A 21,172-nucleotide genomic window follows, 5' to 3' on the forward strand; every position below is an offset into this window, starting at 1 on the left:
GACCTGGTAGCAGCTCTGACAGTAAGACCCGTCTCATCAAAGCTTCAGAAACCTGAAACCTCGCAGCGGGAGCAGAAGCCGCTAGGGGAGGAAGAGGGGTGTCTGTAAGCGAGCTCACAAAGGTTAGCAAGATGACGGAAGAACAGAGGATCTCCGCGCTGCAAGAGGCAGTGACCCAGTTGTCCTCAGAGGTATTGGCTTCCAAGAAACGGGAGGAGGAGACTACAGCCGCCTACAGAGACCTACACGCCAGGTTTGAAATGCTTGTTAAGCAAGGGCAACCGGGACCCAGACCGGAGGGCGTGGGATTGGCACGGAGAGCAGGAGGGCTTGTGGCTCACTTCGATGGGACTTTGCAACAGTACCCTAATTTTAGAGCAGACGTAATGTGCGCACTGCAACTGCTGGCAAAAGACTTTAGAGATGAGGAAGAGAAGGTGGGGTTCATATTGTCCCATTTGCATGGGGATGCCAAAGCCTGGCTGCGCAATTTGTGGAGGGATAAAGATCCGGCGCTTCAGAATGCAGATGCCTTTATCAAAGCGATGGATGCGTGTTTTTTGTCTACTATTGATGTGGATCTTGCCAGACGGGAGATTCATGGACTAAAACAAGGGAGGGCGAGCGTCCGGCAGTATCACGCCCGATTTTTTGCGCTGGTCAGTGCTTTAGAATGGGATCGGGATTCGCCCCCTGTCAGAGACCTCTTCTGGGAGGGTCTAAGTTCAGCGGTTAAGGATGAAATTGCAAGGGGGGAGAGGCCCCGAAGCACGCAGGAGGTGGTCCAAAGGGCGCTGACTGTGGGGGTGAGGCTGGAAGAACGTCCATGGTGCAGAGATGAAGGACGTGGAGGGCGCGAAGCAGCGAGAAGTTTCTCTTTCGTTCCGAGGGAAGCAGCGCGTGCGCAATCCACACCTCCGCCAGGAGGGGGAGGGGAACCGATGGAGGTTGGAGGTGCAAGGGCTCAGTCAGCAGCCAGAGCCCTAGCACCGGCAGCAGGGAAAGCGAAGCCTCCTAGAGGGAACAGGAAGTGTTACATCTGCGAGGATCCAGGCCATTTGGCGAAGGAGTGTCCCCGGAGGTTCCACAAGCACACTGCAGCCTCAGCAATGGTGACTGCAGCAACGCAGCAAGGAGAACCACAGCAGGGAAACGACGATGTCTGGCTGGAGACGGAGGCACTGGGGCCCAGCCAGACGCATCTGTGAAGCAGTCCCCAGCAATCTTGCAACCCACGGATCCCCTCCCACCCAAACCAGTAGTGCAGCTCACAGCATCTCTCCAGCTACCCGACGGCGTCACTATCGAAGTGCCGCTTTCTGTGGATTCTGGAAGCAACGCAGACTTTATAGCGCAGAGCTTTGTGGAGCAGCACGCTATACAGCTATTGCCTGCCACTCTGCCCCTGCAAGTCGTCACAGTGGATGGCAGAGAGTTGCTAGGGGGGCAGGTGGTGAAGCAGACGCCACCGATGGTGATGCGCCTTGGCAACCACAGGGAAGTCATCAGTTTTAATGTCACCCAACTGTCGGACACGCCCATTGTGTTGGGCATGAGTTGGCTGGACAGGCACAGTCCGACACTGGCTTGGTACCAGAGACAACTGATCTTCGGCTCCTCTTATTGCGCAGAACACTGCATCCTGCCCCGACGGGAGGGAGAGGAGGAGGAATCACAACTGCAGTTGGGAACGTTGCAAGCGGTCCCCCACAAATACGCGAGCTTTTTGGAGGTCTTCTGCGAGAAGGAGGCGGACAAGCTACCCCCTCACCGGCCATATGACTGCAAGATTGACCTCCTACCGGGGGCGACGCTGCCGAAGGGGCGGCTATACTCCATGTCTGAAGATGAAATGCAGGAACTCAAACAGTTCATCGAGCATAATCTGGAGCGTGGCTTCATCAGAGAGTCCAAGGCAGTGGGGGGCAGTCCCGTTTTCTTCGTGAAAAAGAAAGACACGCCCCAAAAAAGACTAGTTGTGGACTACCGCCTTTTGAACCAGATGACCAAACCGTCTGATTACCCCATGCCCAGGATTGACGACCTCCTCGCGACGGTGCGCAAGGGACGCGTGTTCACCAAGTTGGACCTGCGAGGGGCGTACAATCTCATCCGCATGCGGGAGGGCGATGAGTGGAAGACGGCCATGTTCACACCGCTGGGCACCTACGAATACAGAGTTATGCCCTTTGGATTACAAAATGGCTCTCACTGTTTTCAAGCTTTTATGCATCACGTGTTGGAGGGACTCCTCTACAAGACATGCGTCTGCTTCCTGGATGACATCCTGATTTTCTCTGACTCGCAGCAAGCTCACGACCGAGACGTGAGGGAGGTGCTCAGCAGGTTGCAACAACATAGACTGTACGCCAAGCTGGAGAAGTGCCAGTTCGACACGACGGAGGTGGATTTCCTGGGATACAAGTTGTCGGACAAGGGGATAGCCATGGACAGCACCAAGGTTCGTGCGGTATTGGATTGGAAAAGCCCGCGCAACCGGAAGGAGGTCCAGCGGTTTGTCGGCTTCGCCAACTTCTATCGCAAGTTTATCAAGGGGTTCGCGATGCAGACGGCAGCAATTACGGACACGCTCAGCTCCAAAAAAAAGAAATTCATCTGGACGGAGCAGGCGGAACAGTCCTTTCAAGCGCTCAAGCATCTCTTCGCATCGGAGAAGCAACTGCTGCATATCGACCCCAGTAAACCGTTGAGGGTAGAGACAGACGCGTCAGACAGAGCCGTGGGAGCTGTCCTGCTGCAGCGAGACCCGCAGGGGGTGTGGCGGCCGGGAGCGTTCTACTCCAGAAAGCTCAGCAAGTCGGAGCAGAACTACACCATCTGGGACAGGGAGTTGCTGGCCATTCATGCAGCTTTCAAGGCGTGGAGGCACTTCCTAATCGGCGCCAAGCACACGGTGCAGGTCTGCACGGACCACAAGAATCTGGAGCACTGGCGCACGGCTCAGTTCCTGAACCAGAGGCAGATACGTTGGGCGGAGTTCTTTGCTGACTTCAATTTCCGAATAGAGTACGTCCCAGGCGACACCAACATCATGGCGGATGCACTGTCCCGAAAACCGCAATACCTAGAAGAGGTGACGCCAGCGGCGGCCATGCACATCTTCGCACCGACGGCGTGGGCGTGTGCCTCAGCTACAGTAGACCTGGATGCGGTGCGACGTGCATTGCGGGACGACTCATTCGCGCAAGACAAGATGGCGGAACTGCTCAGAGGCACGGCTACCACGGACGAGTTCCAGGTGCGGGACGGCTTGCTCCTACGCAAAGGGGCTGTCTATGTACCAGGAGACGACCTTCGCGCCAAGGTACTGCAACAGTTGCACGACGCACCCACGGCCGGTCACTTTGGCACAGAGAAAACGATGGAATTAGTCGCGAGAGACTTCTGGTGGCCCAGGCTGAGAGGAGAGGTCGCGGACTACGTCGCGAGGTGCGACACCTGCCAGAGGGCCAAGCCGGTACACAGACCACCGGCGGGACTGTTAGAACCGCTGCAAACACCGTTTGAACCGTGGGAGAGGGTGGCCCTGGACTTTGTGACGGATTTACCCAGCTCGAGAGGCAAGACAGCTGTGCTAGTGGTGGTGGACTTGTTCACCAAGATGGCACATTTCATTCCGTGTGCGAAGGTGGCCACGGCGGAACAAACCGCCAAACTGTTCATAGATCACGTGTTCAAAGTGCATGGCCTGCCACGGTCTATCCTGTCCGACCGCGGACGCCAGTTCATCTCGTCTTTCTGGCAGAAGCTGATGGGTTTTCTAAATGTCAAGGTCAATCTGGCATCAGCAAGACACCCGCAGACCAACGGGCAAGCAGAGAGGGTCAATGCCATCATGCAGCAGTACCTGAGATGCTATGCCAATCAACAGCCTGCGACGTGGGTGGATTACCTGCCGCTAGCCGAGTTCGCTTACAACAACACGAAGCACGTGTCCACAGGAGTGACGCCGTTCTTTGCCAACAATGGGAGGAATCCCAGAACCTTCCCGGGACTGGAGAGAGTGGGGGAAGGAGAACCACAGACGGCGGACGCGTTCGCGTCAGAGCTGCAGGCGGTCCACGATCAACTCAGACGGCAGCTGGAGCTAGCTAAGCACGCCTACAAGGTGCAAGCTGACAAGCACAGGCGGGTTGGCGAAGTGATCCAAGTGGGAGACTGGGTCTGGTTGGCAGCCCACGCAGTGCCGACCAGGTCGCTTGCCAAGAAGAAGTTGGGGCACAAGCAGATCGGTCCGTACCAAGTCGAAGCGCAGATCAACCCGGTAGCCTTCCGACTGGCGCTGCCGGAGGGTTCCAGAATGCATCCGGTGTTCCACAGGTCGGTGCTCACTCCCTACAAGGCACCTCACAGGTTCCAGGAGCCAGGGACGGCGCCAAGTCCGCTCCGGGAACGGACGGAGACGCGGGAGGTGAAGCACCAGGACCACATCAACGAGGTCACGGAGATTTTGGACTCCAGATGGGGGGAAGAGGGAGTCGAATACCTCTTAGCCAGAGAGGGCACCCGGGCCAGCGCCAATAGCTGGGTACCAGACTACGCTTTGGAGGAACCCCTGCTCAAGGACGAGTTTCATGCCCTCTTCCCACACAAACCCATGCCAGCGAGCTTCTTCGACGACTGGTTGTTCACACCCACACTTTCTTCCAGCACGTTCCATGGATTCGACGCAGAAGGGGAACCCGCACGGAGCACCCGTTCCCCAGAAGGTTCACCGGCAGGTTCGGCATCAGGCAACTCGTATTGGTGGGACGATCGACCAGAGGAGCGATGGCGCAGGAAGTGGCTGGAGATGCCAGGTCGAGCGACCGACGCAGAGACTGACATGGACGTGTTCGGGGAGGACCTCGGGTTCGAGCACGGCGGTACAGAGATGGAAGAGCAACAAGTCCACGTCGACGACCGCGAGGGGGAAGACTCGGAGGTCTTCAGTTGGCGGCCACCCACGGGGAGCGACCTGTATCCAGCATTCCCTCCCATGATGATGGAGCGCCCAGCACCCACACCTGACAGCGGGGAGGGGGGAAGGGGGGGCTTCGAGGGGGGGATGGATGTCAGGGGTTCAGAAGCAGAGACGCAGAGAAGGGTGGAAACAGAGAGCGAGGGGGAGGAAGCCGAAGGGAGAATGAGTGATGATGACGACCCGAGATCTCCAAGCCTAAGCAGTGAGTCAGAGGACTCCCAAAAGGGAGCCCCAGTGAGCAGAGCAAGGGGGGGATCCGGGGGGACACCCCAGGAGGAAGGGAACAGAGGAGATTCAGAGAGCAGCAGCTGGAAGTCGGGACCCACGCTCATAACTGAGGGCGGCAGCAGCTGGAAGTCGGGACCCACGCTCAAGACTGAGAGCAGCAGGGAGGAAGGTAGCCAGGCATCGGGTTCCGGAGGCTGTCAGCAGGAGGGAGGGCACGAGTCAGGGGTGGTCACGCCCTCCTCAGAGAGCGAGGCAACGGTTAAGAGGAAAGTAGAGAGTTGGGCGCGCGCGCCAAGTTCAAATGCAGCGGAAGCTGGAGCAGTAAGCAGCCCGGAGAGTGAGCCAGGTCCTAAAGCCCGCCGCAAGGAGGCAGAAGGATCAGGGGGGTCAGCGTCAGAGGAGAGTAGAAGGGAGGAGGCCCAGGGGGGCAGAAGGACCCAGAGACGTAGGGAGAGGCGAAGGAGGTGGAGCAAGGCTAGGGTATTAAGCTGGTGTGCAAGAGGCGGGGACTCAGACGGGTCTTCGCCGACCTAGAGCAGAAGGTGTAGAGCTGCACGCTGCAGTTCGGAAATGAAACCTGTAACTCAATAAAGACTCTTTTAAAGTGGACGCTGTGTGGCGTGGTCCTATGTGAGCTGGGACCTGGTAGCAGCTCTGACAGATACGTTTCCCACTGTACGTTTTTTTGAAGCAAAAAAGTTGCATAACAATTAATGTTTCTCATTAGCTTCCTTACTTTCACAAAAGTTGCTAACAGATGAAATTCCAGCAGCACGACCCATCAGAGCTGTTCCTGAAAACTGCCGAAATGAATGCTGCACAAGGATGCCAAATATCCAGCTAAGAAACAGTATCTGCGCACGTGCATCTTGGCAGGTAGTCTGGTAAAACGGTCCAAAATATCACACTGACTGCTGTGACTCTATTCAGGGTGCCTCTATTTCCCCATGTCGTATGACAGATCCAACACAATTTCTACTGAATATAAGAAGTTGTCTTTTTCAGGGCAATTTTTACAAGCTTAGAAAGTTTGTGTCAATGGAAGGCATACAAGAACTATGGAGAAAAATTGTGAGCTGCAGAAAACTCACCATATTTGGCACACTGGTAACTGAAACACTCTTGATGTCTGAAGGAAAAGGAGACAAGCTATTTGCCATGCCTGGCTTATTTGGTAATGGAGAGTTGACTCCTGCTGCTCCTCCCATCTGCTGCCCTCCAGCTTGACTAAATGGCTGCCCGAAGGGATTTGGGTTACTGGCCATTCCCATCTGGAATGAAAGCAACATGATTACCATTAGTGCCTTGAATTCAACCAAATGTGGGTACAGACAGTAAGGAAAGCCATCTATTTTTCTGAGTCTCAGGTACAAAAGTACAGCTGGCTGAATGAATAACCTGCCCCTATCTTATGAGTTAGTGATCTAACCACAGGTATGGTTTTGCTTTACCCCAGCCAATATTTCTTTTGAAGAAATGAGATTTACTACTCAACATGGTGTTAAGCACACAACCCACAAAGAGGAAGTTGTTTGCCCGTTACCTTTTTATTCCTGCTTAGAACACTTAATTGTAAGGGCTGCATCCTTTGTGACGGCCCAAGGATAGCTAAAAGCTCTGCCCAAATAGTTTGGGCTGCAATCACATACTGGAAGTGGGAAGCAGAAGAGCAAATGGCAGCTTCCCTGTCTCCTCTGACAGCCAATGCTTAAGGGTTTGCAGTTCTGATGCTTGAACTGGCAAGCCCCAGCCCCTGCGACTAGGCAGGCCAACTCCTGCGCCTCAAGCCTCACTTTTGTGGCCTCCATAGTTTCTAAGCACTTTGCGCGCAAGCAGAGCTTCAAGTGACCACTGCTCTTTGTAAGTTTCATCATTTTAAGTGATATGAACTTTTTCTACCATAGTGACTTATTTCATCTTTATGCTCTACTAACAACCTTGAAAGTTACATTGTTCCTCAATTACTAATCAATTAATTACTCATCTTGCAAGTGTTATTATGCAAAATTTATAAAGGGGGGGGGACTACTGCTGAAACCTCAGTGCTGGGAGAGGTAAGTGCAGGGCTGCCAGCATGATGCACAAAGGGGCAGAATGGCAGCTGTTTTGCTCTCCCTTGAGTCGACCAGCCAACCAGAGCAGGGTTCAGGAGGCTGCAGTGGCTGCCTCTCCCCTCTAAAGGGGATGCTATTTAGGAGTATTTTAAACTTGTATTTCCTGATTTATGGCTCTCTCTAATCAAGCTACCAATTTTTTTCATTATCAGATGGGATGTACATTTTTAACACCGGCATATTTTTCCTCCAGTTGAGGCTCTCTGCCATTTGTGACACCAGTGGAGCAAACGGTAGCAAAGGAAAGCCATGATTCAGTTGTGTCCTGTGGGAGCACAATGCTATGCAGAACTACAAAGTGTTAGGCATTACCAGGCGTCCTACTGTGGAAAGTGACAGTGCCAAAGAACAACTCTGGAGCCTCAACTTTTTTTAGCCTTGTTCCCTGAAACAAATTGTCAGTGCATCTGAAAATGTAGGTGGTCAGTTTTCTACCCATTTTCAGTGTTCAGGCCCTGCTGGTGTGCTTGCATTAGAGTTTATATATTCACTTTCCACTCCCAACACCTCACACCTTCAGGATTAGGGGGCTGCATGCTTCTGGAAAGCAGCTGCTGGAGACAGGAGTGGAACGGGACTCTTGGTCTTCACGCAGAGCTTCAAGAGTGGACAAGCAAGGCTGCTCCAATATTCTTATGTTGCTGAATGATTTACATGAGAAGCTGCCTTATACCTAATACCAATGCTGTCTACTCTGGCAAGCAGCAGCCCTCCAGGGTCTTTCCCATCACCTGCTTTTTAAACTGGAAATGCTGCCAGGAACTGAGCCTGTGACACCTTCTGTATGCAAAGAGCATGTTCTGCCAGTGAGTGGCAGTCCTTCCCTGTGTAATTCTCGAACAAAGTTGCCTTAAGACAACATTCAAAGGGCAAAGCTTAGACAAACCTCTAACTCGGTCAATGTAAAGCCCAGCACTTTTGCCATGAATTAAATAGCAATTATTAAAAACATGCTTCTGGTTGCTTCAGTGTAGGTTAAGACAAGCCTTTAAATGCTGGTCACAGTTCCACAAAGCCAAGCTGGCCTCTGCCCTCATTGCACTGTCTGCTACAATCTACTGAAAGGGGTGTGTGTGTGTTGCAGCCCGTGCCTGCAACATGGAATGCGAAACCCCATATGGTGTGGGAAGGGACATACCTTTCTGAGGTTCTCTCTTCCTTTTTGTCATTTTATTTGCAATGCCCTTACATCATCAGACTTACTGCACCCTCCTGTAAGTGTGGAGGATCGGGCCACATCAAAAGCTACCTCAGCATCTCATCTAATCAAAGGCCATTAACACCAGCCTTGTTTCCCATTCTGGGGCTGACCAGACACCTCTGAGCAGCTCACAAGGAGGGCACAAGGCTAACTCCCAGGCCTGCTGTTTGTTCCTGGCACTGCCCAGAGGAGCGCTGCATCTGAAGCACTCACAAATTTGTCCAATCGTTTTCTTATAGTCCATCTAAGCTACTTGTTGCAAAGAGTTCTCAAAGTCAATTATGCATTATGAGCAGAGAGGTACCTCCATCTAACCCCACCCTCAACACCCTGAGGAAAGCCACAATTTCAAACTACAACTCCCATCAGCCCTAGGACACATGAGCCAATGCCAGTGATGGGAGTTGTAGTTCAGCAACATCTGGAGAGCCAGTGGTCCCCTACACCCTATACTGTCTAATTCAAGGTACTCACATTAGTGCTTAAAGCCCTAAATTTTATCTATTCAATTGTTTATTTCTTCAATTTGTATAGCATGCTTTACCTGAAAATCTCAGGGCAGTTCATAACATGAAGATAAAAGATAAAAACACAAAATACATGACTTGTGCCCCAAATATCTGACCACCTCCATCCCTACTGACTTTCATGGGTGCTTAGATCCCTTTCTGAGTGAGTGGGTGAGTGGGTCAGTTTGTGTCTCTTGGTAGTACCACCAAGCTCAAAAGTGTGGGGAATGGCACTCCGGGGGGGGGGGAGGGCTTTCCTTGTGGCAGCCTCTAAACTGTGGAACTCCCTCCCCCCAGAGGTGCTCCTAACACCTTCACTGTACAGCTTCCATAGCATGCTGGAGACGCACCTCTTTGCCCTGGCCCTCAAGAGCTGCTTTGCTGAATTTGTACCATTCCGCTCCATTTAGAATGGCTTTCCTTGTTTTTATACTTGCAAGGATGCTATCTGTGGCACTGTTTGATCACTGGCTGAATGAAACTAGCTGGAGTATGGGCATGGTCCAGAACCTGGCCTTGGCTATAAGAAGAGACTTTGCCATCCCTTCTCCTTGGAAGCAGACCCACAGGAAGATGAAGGAGAAGGGGCTGGTTGGCACTATCCTGGCCCCTGCCTGCTCTCCCGGCCAGAGAAAGAGGAGGGCAGGGAGAGAGTGAGTGTATTTGTTGGCATCAGTTGCTTGGCTGCCTTGTCCTACTTAGTATTTGCCTGCAGGTTAGAGGGATCTTCTGGCCAACTGCAAAGTGTGGCAGATTTGACTGCTGGCTAAGTGAACAAAGCAAGCGTAGTAAGAACTCTCTTACCAGCAGTGGGCTGGACTGTGGTCAGGTCATCCCCAAAGGGGCTGACCCCAAAGGATATTGCCATCTGGGGGATTTACAGGACAGTTAGGATTTCATTTTATGGGTTCCTCCTGAGGAGCAGGAGGTAAGGGAAGAAGTGTGGAGAAGGCATTTCAGTCTTCCAAATGGCAATGTAAGGTGTGCTTACTGCTAGTTGCTGGCTTATCATCTGTGGCCCTCGTCTCTGTGCTGCGCTTAGCGGTGCTGGTGTTATGATTTGCCCAGATGTGTGTGTCATAGGGGCTTACAATGATATGACCCCAATTTCAGTGGTGGTGGACAGCGGAAGGTACAGTCTGAGCAGAGCGGCTGCCTACCATCTCAGGCAGAGGCCCAGGCGTTTGGTCCCCATCCCCAGTTTCAACCCACACTTCTCTGGAAGTTCCTGGTAGCTTATCTGCTGAGCCCTCTAGTGCCATGGTGGTGCCATTAAATGCCAGATCAGCCTGTAACAAGGCCTTGTGCTGAAACTACGTGGGTAACGGTTTGGGAGCAACACTGGGAAAGGTCTAAAATTACATCCTTTAATGTAATTCCCATTGAATGTAATGAAAAGTGGGGGGAAGAAACCTGGAATTTTCCATTCCATGTTTGTAGAAGGAGAGTCCAGTTTTTTTGTAAGCAAAGTTTGTCAGTTAATAACAGAAATCTGTATCATGCTTCCAAGAAGCGCCATCCATGTTAAGAAAACCATGGCTATTGCATATTACTGGCATTGAAATACAGAAGGTGAAAATAATAGAAAAAGACAGACTGCAAAGTAGGGTCAGAAAGGAAAAGGGGGAAGGCTGAAGATTTGGAAAGTTAAAGGTGCAAGACGGCTGTAACTAGAACACTGACAACAAAACTGTTGCAAAAATACAGAATGTGGATAATAGAAAACAGGTATCGACGTTAAACCTGCTTGCGGAAACTTAAGTCAGCCTAAAGTGAAGGAAGAGCTTCTAAATGAGTTTGACCAAAACAAAGTTGTAGGATAACTGGGATTCTAGGTGAATCAAAGAAAGAGGTGGAAACAGTGCAGGACTATAAAGACCACAACGCAGGTTGGAAAACCAGTGCAGTTGACCTTGCAGCTGTGGTTACTAAGGCCCAATTCATTTTTTATAGAGTTACAAGCTTGGTGGATCAGGGGAATGCTGTGGATGCAGTGTATCTTGATTTCAAAAAGGCCTATGATAAATTCCCCCACGATATACTTACGGACAAGACGGTAAAATGTGGCCTGGATGCAATTAACTGTTAGGTGGATTTGTAATTGGTTGACTGACCCAACCCAAAGAGTTGGGTTCACTAACGCTTCCTTGTCATCCTGGAGAAAAGGGACAAGTGGGGGACTGCACGGCTCTGGCCTAGGCCTGTTGTTGTTCAATGTCTTTATAAACCTGGGTGAAGATACTGAGGGGATGCTCATCCAATTTGCAACTGACACCAAACTCGGAAAGGTAGCTCATGCAGCAGAAAAGAGAATTGGGATGCAATATGACCGTAACAGATTGGAAAATCTTAGGGCCCAACCTAAGAAAATTTATTTCAGCGGAGACAAATGTAAGATTCTACACAGACAGGAATAACCAGCTGCAGAAATCGAAGATGGGGGACACCTGGCTTGCCAGTAGCACATGTGAAAAAGATCCAGGCAGACCACAAGCTGAACATGAGTCCACATTGTGATGCAGCAGCAAAAAAGCTCATGCTATTCTAGGCTGCATCAACAGAAGTCTAGTGTCCAGATCAAGGAAAGCAATAGGACCACTCCATTGTGCCTTGGTCAAACCACACCTGGAGTACTGTGTCCAGTTCTGCGCACCACAATTTAAGGAGGATATTGACAAGCTGAAATGTGTGCAGAGGAGAGAGACCAAGATGATAAAGCGCCTGGAAAGGTTGAAGGAGCTGGGTATGTTTAGCCTGGAAAAGAGGAGCTACTTTGGGCAGCTTCCAGCAAAATATAAAACATAATAAAATGTCATAAAATGGCTTCAAGTGACAAAAAAGGAGATTCCAAATCAACATCAGGAAGACCTTTCTGATGGTAAGAGCTGTTCGACAGTGGAACAGTCTCCCTTGGAAGGTTGTGGACTCTCCTTTCTTGGAGGTTTTTGAGAAGAGGATGGGCGGCCATTTGTCATTCATGACCTAGCTGAGATTCCTGCATTACAGGAGGTGGACTAGAGAAGAGCCATCAGTATCCCTTCCAACTTAAAATTCTATGGCCCTGAAGAAGCTAGATGTACCTCTTCAGCAACAAGGGAAACATACAGCAACCAAGGGGCAAGCACCACAAACTAGTGATTGAAAGATTTCACCAAGACATTAACTCCTCAATCTTGGACCCCCAGATATTTTTTGGCCAACAACTCCTATGATCCTTAGCTAGAAGGACCAGTGGTCAGGGATGATGAGAACTGTAGTCTCAAAACATCTGGAGGGCCAAGGCTGAGGAAGCCTGCATTAACTGCGGGTAGGGATTTGGAGCCAATATGACTTCCATTCACAAGAACACCAAGCTAAATTACCTAAAATCCTTTCTGGGTGGGGCAACAGCTGCAAAACCTTAACCCAAGTAAAAAGGACAACTGATATCTTGGCTTTCTGCCACATAGATAATGTCCGTGAGACTCAAGTACACAGTCTGGAGTCCATGGGAGTTCTCTCCAATACCTATGGAAGTCTGTTGTCCTTTATCACATGCAATTTCAGTGGCCTGCCAGCAAAACTAGCTGCTGATGAATGCTACTTCTTTAAATTTAAACTATTTACTGTATAACCAACTCTTCATCTACACAGACACCAGAACATAAAAAAGCAAATAATGTAACATACAGCACACACACAAAATGCAACCATTGAAACAATATATGTAACTTAAAAACATTTTAAGTTCACCAACTTAAAATGCCTGGGAAAATGTGTCAGTCTTAACATGCCACTTAAGTTATAACAAAGTTTGGTCCAGTCATTCCAGACAAGGCACCAACAAGGAGAAGGGTTTATCCCAAATCACCACATAGCAAGCTTCTGCAAACAGTGGAATACAGAGAGGAGCCTCTTTTGATGATCCCAAGAACCTGGCAAACAGGAGCGCCAGGGCATCGGCGGGAGGAAGAGGCCCAGCAGCGGCAGCTCTGCCAGTCAAATGCCGTGTCTGGTTTACGTCTCTGCCAATCAAGCGCCACTGAGGTAAACCAGGTGCAGCGTTTGATTGGCAGAGCCACCGCCACTCGGCCTCTTCCTCCTGTCACCATCGCCGGGAGCCTCGGCTTTGTAGCAGGTTCCAGCTTTGCGGTGCGGGCCGGACCCAGGTGGGCCCTGATCTGGCCTGAGGCCCATAGTTTGCTGGCCCCTGCAGTACATCACAGCAATGCAGTCAGGAGGATACTAGAGCACAGATCACTGTGACCCCAGACTATCCTTGCCTAGGACAGTCCTGGCCAATGAACCACCTCAAAATGGAAAAAGGCCCCCTGAATCTGTAAGTAACAATGTTGGATGCTGAAGCACCCCCAGAATACATATTTGTTAAAAGCAGCGAACCAGTGGGGGAAAAATGTCACCGACTCCCATCTCAGAGATGACACAGCAGGATAACATGGTCAAAGCCACTGAGAGAATAAACAGGGTCACACTTCTCCCATTTCTCCCCCAACAATGGTCATTCATCATGGCAAGACTGTCTCAGGATCAAACCTAGCACTGAACCTGGATGAAAATGGACCCAGATAATCCACTGTCCAACGGCACTTGGAGTGAATCTCCGCCACCTTCTACAGCTCCTCATCCAAAAACAAGGTTTTCACAACTGGGCAATAGCTATTACAAGCTTCCAGGTCCAAAGGGAGAAAAGATCTCTCTCACACACACACACTTTTGCCACACTAATTTTATCTCCTGAAGTCAAAACTTCGCATTTTGCATGAAAAGCGAAAGGCAGTGAAGTCTGCTATGCCATGGTCAGATGGAAGAGCATGCAACTCCTCAAGGTAGGTGAGACTTCAGTGATTCACCGCAGACCCTCCAATTCTAATCCCGCTAAGGAGGAGCTGGGATCACCTGGAATTAGAATACAGAAACTTATACCTATTACATTTTCAGTACTTGACCCTCAGAAGTTTTGAGGCGGAGAAGAGATTCATTTTGGCTTCAGTGTTGCAGATGTACATGTAACTAACTTTCATTTCCCCTGAAGACCAAGTATCCAACACAGCAAAATACCTGTGATCCATAAGAGAAGCAGGGACCTTCAGGCTTCTCTGCCTGGCCCCTGGATCTCCCCAGGCCATCCCTCTCCTGCGCTGGGCCACATCTGCCTCAAGTGCTTTTGCTGTGTGTGTGTGTATAAAACCCTCTTTGTGAGGGTGAAACATACTCTACTGTGAAAAGACTGCATAGCCATTGCTCTGCCAACTTCTTTGCCTCTGGCCTCATCTACCACTGGCCTGTACCCCCACAGCAGATCTTCTACAGGGGACTGCAGCCCTCAGGTTGAACAAGATTCCCCCATCCCTGCTCTACAGCCAGATGACGACGACAACGAATGCGCACAGATGCTTCCCAATCCCACATTAGGAGACCTTAACATTGAATGTTAATTTAAAGTAAGCCGAGGTAATGATATGACCCTCAGAACATTTCTGGGAGTGGGGTGCTCTTGCTTGTCTAGAGTACCTGACAAAATCCCCTTTATTCCACCCAGGTATACAAGTTTGCTTTCTGTTCAACTGTCTTCTTCCCTGCAACTGGTGGCAGCATTTAGTAGAGATGCTCAAGTCCAAAATAAAAATTCCTTTCCTGAACAGCAATAGAATAAAGGGCTCCTTAACACTGAATATTTACAACACCTGAAAGTATTGAGAGCCTTATCCAAGGCTAGTGTCCTACTCAGAGAAAAAAGACCCATCAAAACAATGGACACGATTAACTTGGATCCATGAATTTTTAAAGGTCTATGCTGAGCAGAGCTTAGCTGGATACAACCCTAAGTGTGCAGTTCCAAGAAAAATGAAGTTTACCAGGTACAGCCAATCCTCGGCTCCCAAACACCTCCATTACTGTACGTTTCGGCTCCTGAACGCCGAAAACCCGGAAGTGTTCTGGTATTGGAACGTTTTTTGGAAGTGGAACGTCCGACGTAGCGTCTACTTGAGTGCAGGATGCTCCTGCAGCCAACTGAAGCCGTGCTTCGCTTGTTGAACATTTCGGAAGCCAAACAGGCTCTTGGAACGGATTATGTTTGACAACCAAGGTTTGACTGTACCAGAAAAGCGGCACCTGACTTATCTGGCAGTTGTCAACAATTGTTGCTTGTGAAAAACAGTGTTTGAGAAACAGTAACACAAGGGCACATATTTAAAAGTAAGGTTATAGAGGAACACTTGCAAGATTTAACATTATCCTCCTCACTAAACACAAAGAATCAATACTTTAACTGGCCCAGCTAATTCCTTGACTGCCTATGATAATTCTGTCGTATTTATTCCTACAAGAATTCTGATAGCTGCACACAGAGACCAGTTAGACCCAAGCCAGAAGCAAACACCTTCAACTTTAGCATCCGTAAGATCAGTTCAAGAGACACTATAACAAAAACAACTGAAGTGAGTGCCACGTACTTTTGCCATGGCTCCTGCCTGGGCTGTGTTCAGGCCCGTATGACCCGTCATTTGAGGAGACACCTGTGTCAAGGTCTCTGCCAGCACGCTGCTTGCATTTCCCTGCATGGCGGGGGTAGAATACTGCATCCCGGCACCTCGTCCTCTTCCAGCTGCTCCAAGGGACCCATTCATTACCTGCCCTTGCCCTTGCGGGGCCTGGTTCATTAACGTGTGGCCGCCCGAGTTACTATTGTGAAGCCCCGGGTGAGCCTGGTTGAAGCCAGTGTTCATGCACATCGCAGCTCCTGCCTGGGAAGCTGCTGGGCTGCTCGCCACCATCCCCACTTGTTTCTGGGCTTGGGAGTTCAAGGCCGGAGCAGCTGGGGTGCTAGGCCCAGAAGTGCTGGCGGCCTGCTTGGCTAGACTCGACGCAGCAGCGTCTGCCTGGCTTAAGGGGTTCTTGCCCAGGACGCCCAGGCTGCTAATGGTGACGCCGCTCGGCTGCCCCTGGACTTGGTTATTCACTCCTGGCGTGGCGGCACTGCTGGAGTTCACGGCCCCAATTCCCGGGTTAAGAGAAGAGCCGCTGCCTCCCCTCAGGAGTTCAGAAAGTTGCTTGTGTTTGGAAGCTGCATCTTGAATAAGGTTCCCACTGCTGCTTAAGAGACTCAACTCTCCATTAGGGATCAGCTCATCCGGAAGATCATTTTCCAAGTCAAACAGGGGCTCAAAATCTGCAAGGTGAACAGAAGAGGTTGATGTAAGAGACAGAACATTCACACCCAGTTGATTCGCTTCTTGATGCAGCTGCTCAGCAACCCTGCTCAAGACAAGTTCTGCTGTGTGCAACTATGCCTGCATGTTACAGCTTCCCCGTTCAAATAACTGAGAGGCAGTTGCTAAAGAAAAGCGAAGCCCTTCTGTATTCTGATACTTTGCTGAGCAGCCCAACATGTTTTAAATTGTTGTATAAGGCACCATATGGCTTAACTTTAGCATAACGCAAAAGTACCTTGTACGCAAGAAGCAAAATACCAGTAAATTAGGTGCATGCCGGAACAAGGGGGGAAATGTAATGTTGCCCTCTCAACTATCTCTACTCAAGTATGACTGGGAAGCAAAGACTTTAAGCAAATAACAATCTGTCAAACCTTTTCCTCTCTTTTTAAATCTAGTTTCCATGAGGTTTATGAACTTTTTTTCCACAGCAGAACTGCTTCAAGATAGTATTCAGATCTAAATCAAATATTTTATGTTAGCCTTGAAAGAGAGGGTGGGGACCTGTCAACACCTTAGTGCAGGCATCCCCAAACTCAGCCCTCCAGATGTTTTGGAACTACAACTCTCACCATCCCTAGCTCACAGGAACAGTGGTCAGGGATGATGGGAATTGTAGTCCCAAAACATCTGGAGGGCCAAGTTTGGGGATGCCTACCTTAGTGTCTAGAAGGAAGGGTGAATTAAACATGGAATGAACTAATGTACCTTCCACATCATAACAAAACAAAGAGCAATCAAGAATGAAGCAGCACACACAAATTTAGGAAAAACTAATCTGATGTTTATGTCAATACTGTACATCGCCAATGGGAAAGTATGTCAGAAACAGATACTGCAACACCCTTTCCATGTAGAAGCCTATTAGTAGTATCTCACCAAGCCATACTCAGCACCACTTTTGGTTTGAAGATCCACTTCAAAGCCTAGGTTCCAAGGCTTGCACAAACCCAGTTTGAAAATAATGGCCAAGTTCACATGTGACACTAAGGCAGACCATGGCATAGCACAAACACAAGGCTCCCAAAGAGGAGATCCCAGTCACTTTGCTCCCCCCTGGTCCTTTCAGCTCAGCCCAGCATGGCAGTGGCAACTAAGCCAAGGTAGGGTTTAGCATGTTGTCTGGACCCAGCACCGTAGTTAAGCTCTCTCTTCCCTAACCATGATTTATAGCTGAGGTTTTTTCTTTGCTGCAGAAGGTGTTTAAGGAAGAGAAAGCTTAATTATGATCCTGTTTTCAAACAACGTGCTAAGGCATACTTTGGCTTTGCTGCCAATGCTGCACGGGACTATAGTGGTGCCCCGCAAGACGAAAAACTCGCTAGACGAAAGGGTTTTGCGGTTTTTGAGCTGCTTCGCAAGACGAATTTCCCTATGGGCTTGCTTTGCAAGACGAAAACGTCTTGCAAGTTTGTTTCCTTTTTCTTAACACCGTTAATACAGTTGCGACTTGACTTCGAGGAGCAACTCATAGCACGCGATGTGGTAGCCTTTTTTGAGGTTTTTGAAGACTTTGGTGATTTTTGAAGCTTTTCCAAAACTTTTCCGACACCGTGCTTCGCAAGACGAAAAATTTGCAAGACAAAAAAACTCACGGAACGAATTAATTTCGTCTTGCGAGGAGGCCCCACTGTAAAAGGGTCCAAGCTCCACTCAGGGAGCGAACACCTTTGCACAGTCCCAATAAGCCATAGTTTAGTTTACTGTTACACGAGTACAGGACAAAACCATGGTGCAGCACCACATATGAACCAACTCCTTAACTGAGTTTGGGGTGTACAATGCATGCATATAGTTTTAGTATTAGGGTCTCAGAAATGTCACATTATTTCAATATGGCATTAACTGGGTAAATATTTATTTTTGTATAATTTGAAGCCCAAATTATCCATTTAAAATATTAATATGGAACATTTTATCCGATATTTCAAACAGTTTAAAAGCAATAAACAAGTAAACCAAAAATAAAGATACAAAGCCACCACCTGATGAGACAGTTGTTTAAAATAGTCACAACAGTGAAAATGCTTTTAAACGCCTGGATAAATAGAAAATATTTTGCCCAGCACTTAAAAGGCAAAAGTTGGCATCAGGTGTACCTCTCTAGGGAGGGCCTTCCATAGCTGGGGTTCCACATTGCCAAGCAAGCTCTCTCCTTCATTGAGACAAAGTTCATTTCTGATGGAGGAGTTCCACTGAATTAAAAAGCTATTGGAATGTAGTCCAAATTGTGGAAACATTGAATAATTTGAAAGCTAAATACTGCAAGAACAGGCATCTCATGAGCTGGCTACCTGTAGCACCTTGCATATCATCAGAGAAACCACCTACTGAAGCTCCTTCTACTATAACCCCGTTGACACATTTGGAGAGCCTGAGGCAATCCAGCCTTCCATCCAAATGCCTGAAAGCACAAAATGTATTCCACCACCAAGCCACCTTTTGTCCCAGGCCATAAGACCTAGTGCTTAACGCTCAACCCTTGAAGTTGTGCAGCAGAATTGACATTAGCGCAACATTGTGCAGGCAGAAAACTTCCGAGGGACGAGGGATCAGGCTGTGGCAAAAGGATACAGCGTTCGTTGCTCAGCATCTTCCCGTGGCCACAATGTTACTTCCCATCAATAGGCAGCGGAAGACTCAGCATGCTGGAAAAGAGGCCAAGTGCCCCCGGATCCCAAAGCCCCGCTATGGACTGGCCCCGGGGCTCGCTGAACCTGCAACCCCACCAGAGGAGCTGCCGGCCCGCCCTTCCCGGGGGGGGGGGGAGCGAGGGCGATCCCTTCCTGACCCCGGTGGAAACTCCGCCTCCCTTTCATCCCTGAAGCCGAGGAGTCCATGTGCGCGGCGGCTGCCAGGCGCAGGATCCCCGAGGGGAGAGGCCGGGCAGCATCCGGCTCCCATTCCCCGGAGCTACTCCTGCTGCTGGGGGACCGGGCCGCGGGGGGCCAGGGAGGTGCAGCGTGTGTCTCCCACCCGCTTCGCCTCGAGCGGGGCTTCCTGGCCCGACCCAGACCCGGACCCGGCTTCCCGCCCGCTTCCCTCGGGCGGCGGCGGAGGCTTCTCAGCGGCGGCCCCGCTCTGCGCCCGGAGGGACCAAGCCGAGGCGAGAAGAAGGGCCGAGAGGCAGGGGCCGGGCGCGGGCTCACCTGCGGTGTCGGCGGCGGAGAAGCCGGGCGAGTTGAGCTTGGCCCGCTTGGCGTTGGGCGGCCCGTCCAGCAAGTTCTCCGCCATGGCCTGCAGCGGCGGCGGCGGCGGCGGCTCCTCCTCGGCGTCCCCGTAGCGCTGGCGCTGCTGCTGCTGCTGCCCGGAGGCAGCGGCTCCCGCTCCTCGTCCTCCTCTTCTTCAGCGCTGGAGGGGCGCGGGGGGCGGAGGGTCCTCCCGCCGCCTCCGCCACCGCGGCTGCCCCCCCATGGCCGGCGGGCGGGCGGGCGGAGGGGAGGAGGCAGGCAGGCAGGCAGGCAGGCAGGCCCGGCGCCCCTCCCCCTGGCCCCGGAGGTGCCCGGATGGCGCCCGCCCGGCCCGCCGCCCGCTCTCTCGGGGCGCTCCCTCCGCCCGGCCCCCCCCCCGCTCGCCCCTCCCTCCCAGCGGCGCGGCCTGGCCTCGGGCCCGCGGGCGGAGCGGCCCACCAGGCCCCTGACAGGCGTCTCCTCAGCGGCGTCTCTTCCCGGCGCGGCGGGGTCTGGGCGAGCGGCGGCCTCGGGCTCCGGCGGCGGCGGCGTCTCCCGCGTCGAGGTGCCCGCGCCCGTCGGCCCGCCCGCCCGGCTGTCTGGCTGCCTCGCTCGCTCCCGGCCCGGCCCGGCTCCCGCCCGCGACGCGCTCCGGCTCCGCGACAAGATGGCGGCTGTTGATTCCTCAATTAAAAAAAAAAAGAGAAAAGTTTTTTCTCTTCTCTTTTCCAGAGACGGAGGGGCGGGGCGTGCGCGGTGGCGTCAGCGCGCCGGGACACGCCCCCAGCCCCGCCCACCGCCGTAAAGGCGCGAGCGGAGGCGCAGGCAGGGAGACGCGCCAGAAGGCGAAGCAGCAGCAGCAGCAGCAGCCGGGTCCCGCTCCCCGGCCCCGTCGCCCCACCGCTCGCGACACAGCTGCCAACCTTTCCCTTTCCTTGCGAGGAATCCTATTCGGAATGAGGGAATTTCCCTTAAGAAAAGGGGAAAGTTGACAGCTATGGTTGGCGAGGCTCCTTGGCCAAGAAGAGACAGCAGCCCAGTCCGGCGGAACTCTCTGCCACTGGAGGGGCAGCCAGGGCCGGATTTACGTATAAGCTAAACAAGCTCTAGCTCTTGGGGGACCCCAAAAAACATTAAATGGGGAAAAAAAACCTGGATGTACATTTGCAAAATATAAAATAAAAAACAAATACCGCTTTGGATTACAACCATGTCAAACCTGAAAGTGTGTGTCCCTTTTTTGGATTACAACCCATTTTGGGGGGGAGACCCCATTGGTGAAAGTGCTCCTTCGGTTACAACCTGTTTTGGTTTACCACTGGACCTCTGGAACAGATTATGGTTGTAAACCAAGGTACCAATGTAAAATAAAACCTACATACGGCAGGAGTGTGTTGTGTTGCGTTGTGTTGTGTAGGCTCCTGTGATGTAAGTCATGGGCCCTGCCTGCTAGCCTGCTCCCTCAAATATCCCTGGTTTGCTCCTTTCTATATATATAGGGTGCCTACATTCTGTATGGACTGGTTGAAGGGCAACATGGGCAAATGGCTTGAGATACCTATTAGGTCCATACATTACCGGATAGCATATATTCAACACAAAAAAGACAGCTGGACATATAAAGGACCCCCAATGCCTCCACCCCATTATCAATTCTCTTTGGCGATCCCTCGTAGCTGAGTGAGATGGTCTTCCGTGAACACGGTTTTAACAGTGAGACCGTAAGTGACTGGAGGCCAATTCTGGATCCAC

At 51.1% G+C, this 21,172-nt stretch overlaps 1 protein-coding gene across 3 annotated transcripts in view; it reads right to left on the reverse strand.

The window, feature by feature from the left end:
- The window catches only part of CREBBP (CREB binding lysine acetyltransferase), a 68,724-nt gene extending 49,133 nt beyond the window's left edge, over positions 1-19,591 (reverse strand). For 2 of the 3 annotated variants that reach the window (XM_082199282.1, XM_082199281.1), the window contains exons 1-3: positions 19,400-19,591; positions 15,492-16,207; positions 6,304-6,483 (exon numbers count right to left, since the gene is read on the reverse strand). In XM_082199282.1, the coding sequence (XP_082055408.1) occupies positions 6,304-6,483; positions 15,492-16,207; positions 19,400-19,484 (981 nt within the window). In that variant the 5' untranslated portion in view covers positions 19,485-19,591. The remainder of the gene's footprint in view (positions 1-6,303; positions 6,484-15,491; positions 16,208-19,399) is intronic. The other variant, XM_082199283.1, reaches the window with a different exon arrangement.
- Positions 19,592-21,172: the final 1,581 nt, after the last annotated feature.

Source organism: Podarcis vaucheri (assembly GCF_965113315.1).
Source record: "Podarcis vaucheri genome assembly, chromosome: 14".
Classification (NCBI taxonomy): domain Eukaryota; kingdom Metazoa; phylum Chordata; class Lepidosauria; order Squamata; family Lacertidae; genus Podarcis; species Podarcis vaucheri.